The 6,828-nt window shown below is 40.0% G+C and overlaps 1 protein-coding gene across 1 annotated transcript; it reads left to right on the forward strand.

Moving 5' to 3' along the window:
* Positions 1-1,004: 1,004 nt before the first annotated feature.
* LOC140410808 (calcium homeostasis modulator protein 5-like) lies at positions 1,005-6,481 on the forward strand. Its single transcript, XM_072499435.1, has 2 exons — positions 1,005-1,562; positions 3,319-6,481. The coding sequence occupies exons 1-2, from the start codon at positions 1,023-1,025 to the stop codon at positions 3,742-3,744; spliced, it is 966 nt and encodes a 321-aa protein (XP_072355536.1). The 5' UTR covers positions 1,005-1,022; the 3' UTR covers positions 3,745-6,481.
* Positions 6,482-6,828: the final 347 nt, after the last annotated feature.

Genomic DNA, 6,828 nt, shown 5'->3' on the forward strand with positions numbered 1-6,828 from the left:
CCTGTATCCTAACTTGCATATCCTTGGGCACTGAGGGCAATTTAACATGGCCAATGCACCTAACTGCACATCTTTGGACTGTGGGAGGAAACCAGAGGAAACCCACAAAATCACCCAATGCCGGAATTTAACCGGGATCCCTGGCACTGTGAAGCAGCAGTGCTAACCACTGTGCCACCATGATGATCTAATTGTCACCTGTGTAAAGATTTGGTCATGTAAAATCCTCCAGCCTACCCATTTACCATGACTCGCTGTTTTCTGTCCTTACAAGCCAATTTTCTTATCCAACTGGATACTGACCCTCTTATCTCTTGAGCCTCAACTTGTTAACCGGAATTCTACGTTGTACATTGTCGAACACTTTTTAAAATACCATAGACAAAATCCACTGCAGCCTTTCCATCAATTTCTCTGTTACTCAGTAAATTCAGTTCGGTGAGCAATATATCTTTTACAGATCTGTGCGAGCTATTCTCAATTAACTCAAACCTCTCCAAGTTTCTGTTGATTTTTTCCCCCTCATTTTAACCAGAAATAAAATCACTGTTAAAATGACGACACATAAAAATATTTAAACAATCAACCTTCCTCCTGCCGGTTACAAAAGAAAGCTTTTTCATTTTTCCGAAAATTGATCTAAAAGATCGTCTTGTTCCCCTAAGTGATTCTATATAAAACCTGTTCAAGCGATGGGCAGCTCAGAAATACGAATAGAGGTCTGTGAGGGTTACCACAGTGTGTTGGAAGCATCAGTAGCTGCTAAACCCAGAGCTACGATATCTTCTGGTACTTACACAGAGTTGGGTCTGGAGCCAATTATCAAAGGGCTCTTTTGGCAGGCACATTACACTGTGCAGTACTTTCCTTTTTAATTAGATTTGGTTTCATTTCTCAACCCCTTTCCCATAAATGGTCATCACCCGTGAATACTTGATATAAATTATTTACAGAGTGCTCTCGAAACGTCTGAAAGGAAGTTGCATCAACAGTCATTTGGTTCTAGTGTGCGTGCTGTAAAGATGGACAAATATAGGACGGTGCTGAATTTAGTGCTCAAGCAACATGCTACCCTAGGATACGGCTTTCTGGCCTTACTAACAGCTGGGGGAGAACAACTGTTCTCTGTTGTCGTTTTCAGCTGTCCCTGTAACTCATGGAACTTTGCCTACAGCATGGTTTTTCTTTTCATCCCAGCCCTGGTGTTATTTTTACTGGGATACTTCATAAGCAACAGAACCTGGAAGCTATGTACTGGCTGTTGCATCAATCAAGCAAGGCATTGCCCGAAAAGAATCCTCTGTCGTGGCATAAAGATTTTTGTGCAAATCACAGTGGGTGCTTTAGTAGCCCCCATAACATGGATTTCTGTTGCTTTGCTGAATGGCACTTTCTATGAATGTGGTATGTCCGGCTATTACAGTGAGCACCTCTTAAAGGCAATCTGCAATAACAAACCCAATGACTGTCAGTCCAATCTTTATAAACTGCCTTGTGGTCGCACAGCATTGCCTCTGTCCACCGGGGAAGATATTCGCGTTACCCTGTTTGCGCACTCTCAGGTAAGACATACTTTGGATGATATAAGTTAGTCACTATATAGTCACTATATTTTCTTCTGTGCCAAATTATGTGAAAACTTTGCTTTTACATTTAGCTGAAGAGAAATATACATTTATAACATTTGATATTACTATATACATATACAACAGCAAATAGAATGCATGAGAAGCCTAAGTGATTTGGTACTCAAGGCTAATACTCAACATAAGGGGCGTGTCTGAGAAGGAAACATGTCTCAACCTGCCCTGAAGAAAATTGGATGCCTTAATTCTGGTTTGGCTAATATCCTGTCAGAGAGTAAGATAAATCCTATCGTATTCGCCACTCTGGCCTGGGATGAACATTAATTGGAGGATGGTTATTATTTTTTGCCATTTGGCACGTTCCAATGTAAATTAACGTGATAGCTAGAGTGTCTTTGGGCTTCATTCTGTTTTTGGCATGACTTCTTCATAGCTAAAAATGTATGCTTTGGGTGAAATCCAAAGATTAAGAATTATCTTGAATTTGTGCATGGTTGCATATTGATACTTAATCACTTCTATTCAGGCAAAGGCTCAGTACATTTTCAGGAAATGAACTCAGCAAAACCACATTATAGATGGAATACATTAGCCTCGTGCCTATTATGTCAACTGAGAAAAACGGATATCAATTTCCCATCCCCAAGTAATACTAGGTAAATTATTAATAAAATCAGAAAATGCTGGAAATATGCAACTGGTGAGACCTATTGCAATTTAAGCTTAACTTTGATTAATATTGATGACTATGGTAACAATGTGTGTTACATTAAGGTGTTCAAGCTGAAAAGCATTTGGGTAAACAGGCAGACAGACCAGATTACGAATTGCAATACCCATCTGGAATTTGTATTTAGTGCCATCAGATTATGGAACAAAAGGGCCAAATTAACAGACCAGAATAAAAGGCCACTTTATTTGCTGTGCTCCGAGGCACCACTACTAATTCTTCGATTCCACTAATTTAAAACGCCTGTGATCTTTCCTGTCACTATGCCACCACTTGTCCTCAATTGCAATTTGATGCTGTGTCTTTAATTCTTCAAAATAGAAAAGTAAGTTGTTGTACTGGCTGTTTCTGATCTGCTGCCAGGCTCTTCCTGTCTGTTCCTTTCCTCAATTTGGAATTGTAAAACAATGGCAGAAGATTGCATTTCTGAAGTAATGGGAAATTTATGTGAAGCAGAATTTTCAGGAGTTACCAGATGTGAGTTCATTTGAAGCATACCAATGTTGAATTTCAATGATTCCACCAGAACTAATTTCAGAATGGTTGTATTTTCTTTTCAAGTAAGGCTTGTACATGTACAAACTTTCAGTTTGAACCTGGTTCTATCATGCATTGTACCTCACAGTTTATGCACATGCATAGATTGCACAGTTTAAACAAGATAGACATTTTAAAATCCTTTTATTAAACATGGAAAACAATTTCAGGATCACTACAATTAGACTTCTTGCCTTGGTATCATAACTTTTATCCATAGATCAAAAAAAATGGCTCTACGCCTCTGCACTTGTAGGGGCTCTGTGATCCTCCCTACCAATTTTCTTCTTTCCATTCCAGTCAGGAGTGCCTTAACACCTCATGCTTTACATTTTGTCAACTTCAATCAGCAGATTCAATTGTTTAATTTTTATAGAATTCAACCTCATATGCGGAGACTATTGCTGATTGAATGCATTGTGTATGATGAGAATATGAAGTGCATTTATATTTTCTTGCACATAGGTGATTGGATGGAGCCTGATAGCAGCCATCACGGTTTTCACTCTGGCCTCTACCTGCATTGTACGCTGTTGCTCTCCTGTCAGCTTCCTCCAATTGCAGTTTTGGAAAAAGTACAAGGAAAAGGAGAATGAGCTGTTTGAGCAGAAATCAGCCGAACATGCCAAACAACTGGCGGAGCGAAATCTGAAAAGCTTCTTTGAATCCGAAGGACCAAAGGAGATCAAAACCCCAAGCAGGGAAGCATGGGAGGAGATTTCCCTGCTATACACTTTCAGCAAAAATGAAGAGTACTACAGCACGATACACAAATATGCAGAAAGAAAGCCAGGTGCCAACCAGGCATCATCCTCTACGATCAACATGGATGTGCCTGCTGTACTGGACTTTGTTGATGGTGTTAAAAATTCTGTTGACACACATGTTTGAGAATGCTCAGGCAACAGTAATTTCAGTATTTCTATGCCTTGCCCCCTTGCCTGAAATAAGTTGTGTTATTATGCTTGCTTACCAAAATTATGTGGCAATATTTATAGAAGATTTATCTTATTCGACAAGTACGGGCACTTTTACAACATTATTTTTATTACATTTTATATATTTTATACACTTGTACACAAACCCTTTTACTGAGAGTGTGAGTAGCACATTGTGTTAAGGAATAGCTTTGCCATCTGATGGAGGTTGGTTCTGACGCTTGCCAGAGAGGAGCAGGTCTCTTCTGTCTAGTGGGTTGTGCCATGAAATACGCTGATGGTATCTGATAGGGTATCCGGACTTGAAACATCAGTTTGTGGGGGTGTATAGTTTGGTTTTTGGAATGGTTTGAGGAGTCACGTGAAACCCCAGTGAGAGTAACAAGCCCAATTGTCGTGTAACAATTATTAAAGACTATTTATTGAATTAAAGAAAAGATAACTACAAATGGAGAGGATTACAATGCTGTAGGACAATTAAGTATATAAACCACTAAATACACGCACAGTTTATGTAGCGTACACCTGGTTCCAAAATATACCTAGGTCCCTGAACACCTTAAGATTTCCCCTTTTTCCAAACAACATCCAAATTAAATAACTCTAGAAATCAAATCCAGCTTACAGTTACCACACAATATAGGGCTGATAACCAAGTCTGGGAAACATCTCCTGGTCCAGTGGCATCAGGGGTGCTAGGGTACCACCATGCCCAGCGTCCGACCACCCTGGGGCCTCTGATTGCTTGGGAGACCCCCCCCCCCCCCCCAAGTGCAATTACGTCTGGTCCACATTTGTGAAAACCAGTGCTAAATGGTGGCACGGCAAGGTCTTCTAGGCACGGATGTTCGATCCCGCACCTTGGGATACTCTGGCACAGACATATTCAGGTGAGGGTTAACTGCTCACTTGAATACGCAAATCTGGATCCAGCCCAGTGAGGGTGAGATTCGGATCTCGTTAGATCTCGCGAGGCATCCCGAGTGCCGTAAATCTCACGAGAGGCGACTCGTGAGATTTAACAGCCACATCACATCACCGGAAAGGACATGACGACACTGTAGGTTCACACCCTTATTCTGTATATATATCCCCAAATTGCCTCAGTATCTAACACACGGCCTAAAGCGTAAGCCACTGAACTAATTGATACATTGCCAAATAGCGATTGTGAGGATAATATCTCTAAATTACACAATTGCCTAAATTAACATGTCAGTATAGACTTTATTCATGGGAGGGTATTAGTAGTTTGGGTGGGGAAGAAATTTCTCTTTGGCAGGAGCCAACTGAAGTCAATGGAAATGAAAATGGGGCCGCACGGTGGCACAGTCGTTAGCACTGCTGCCTCACAGCTCCAGGGACCCAGATTCAATTCCAGACACGGGTGACTGTCTGTGCGGAGTTTGCACATTCTCCCCATGTTTGCGTGGGTTTCCTCCGGGTGCTCCGGTTTCCTCCCACATTTCAAAGATGTGCAGGTTAGGTGGATTGGCCATGCTAAATTGTCCAAAAGGTTAGATGGGGTTACTGGGTACAGGGATAGGGGGGAGGCATCGGCTTAAGTAAGGCGCTCGTTGCAAGGGGCGGTGCAGACTCGATGGGCCGAATGGCCTCCTTCTGCACTGTAGGGATTCTATGCTATTAAAATCAAAGAGAATTTGAATTGGAAGCTGATTCTCTGCTGGCTGAGGAAAAAATGACCATTGTAAGAGACTCAGTTTGAAGCTATAGAAAGCCGAAAAATATCTTGGCTCAAATGTTCAAAAAGGGTAGGCCTAGGAAATAAAATGTGGCCTAAATCGGTTAGCACTTTTCACTTTTCCTGGAATCTTTTATCTCCTTCAATTAAGTTCAATTAAATTTTATGCTGAACTGATGTTTTGTAATGATACAATTTTACTGAGCGAAAACTGCAGTGTTCATTAACATAGTGTTATTATTCACATGTTATGTCATAGCTTCAAGGTACAACAAACTTATAAACATTCTATTTCAGATAGGAAGATCAGTAACCACGAGAAAAAAAAATTATTTAAATAGATATCTATATATTTATAATTCAAAATATATTTTTAGTTTATCAGATAGAGCCTTAAAGATCATATCGTTAGCTCGGATCTTGCTCAGATCTGCTCCCACTCCCCCCCTATATTTTCACCACAAACATAAACAACATTTGCCCCCTCCACTTCCAGTGACCTTGTGGCAGCAGAGTGGGAGCTGCTCTGAGGGAATTTCTGGCCATAATGCCAATTTAAACTTAAAGTTTTAACATTAGTTAATATATTCTTATTTTTCTCAACACTTCATAAGCTGGTACCTTGTTATCTTGTCAGATGATAAGGTAAAAATGACAAAAGTACGAGAACAAAGCCTAAAATCAAAGTTTGTCCAGGAATATAACTATTTGATTTGTTAACCTGTGACATTATGAAGAAAGAAGGTAAATCCAGTATATATTTATTGAAAGAAAGTGTATTGGATTGCCTGTGCAGTATAGAATATGTTTACATGTTTATTTGCATTTAATTGACTATTCATTTATACAGTTGTAAGAATTATACTGAGAAGACAAATAAAGTGTTCCATTTAATTTGCTATAAGCAAAAATCTATTTTTATTGATATATGTGCTGCTAATATACACCCCATTTAGTATTTTATGCTGAATAAAAATTATTTAATTAATTATTTGAACTACGACTATTTATTGTAAATGCCTGTGAACTTATTTTTGGTTGATAGCAATTTGTCTTCCAGTATATGGTACTGTGAAAAGGAGAAACATGAATTGCCACAAATACACCTTCCTTTTTTGATCATGGCTGGTATTTAATGGCTGGAGAGCCATTGGGATCTGCGTATTGCTTTTCGGGAAGCCATGCTGCATTAAGTGTCAATCTGGCATTTAAATAGGGAGCAGTAAGGCTTCCCGGGATCAGGGACCAGAGAGCAGAGGTCTTGCCTGCTGAGATCTGCCAGCCAATCAGAGGCCTGCAGCACTACATTGCTCAACAACACCACCAAGGAGGGTG

Source organism: Scyliorhinus torazame, chromosome 4 (genome assembly GCF_047496885.1).
Source record: "Scyliorhinus torazame isolate Kashiwa2021f chromosome 4, sScyTor2.1, whole genome shotgun sequence".
Lineage (NCBI taxonomy): Eukaryota > Metazoa > Chordata > Chondrichthyes > Carcharhiniformes > Scyliorhinidae > Scyliorhinus > Scyliorhinus torazame.

Excerpts from the sequence above, each read along its gene's own strand:
- LOC140410808 (XM_072499435.1), top strand. The coding sequence starts at position 1,023 with ATGGACAAATATAGGACGGTGCTGAATTTAGTGCTCAAGCAACATGCT. Across the intron at positions 1,563-3,318 it reads CCCTGTTTGCGCACTCTCAG|GTGATTGGATGGAGCCTGAT; the intron begins GTAAGACATACT and ends TCTTGCACATAG.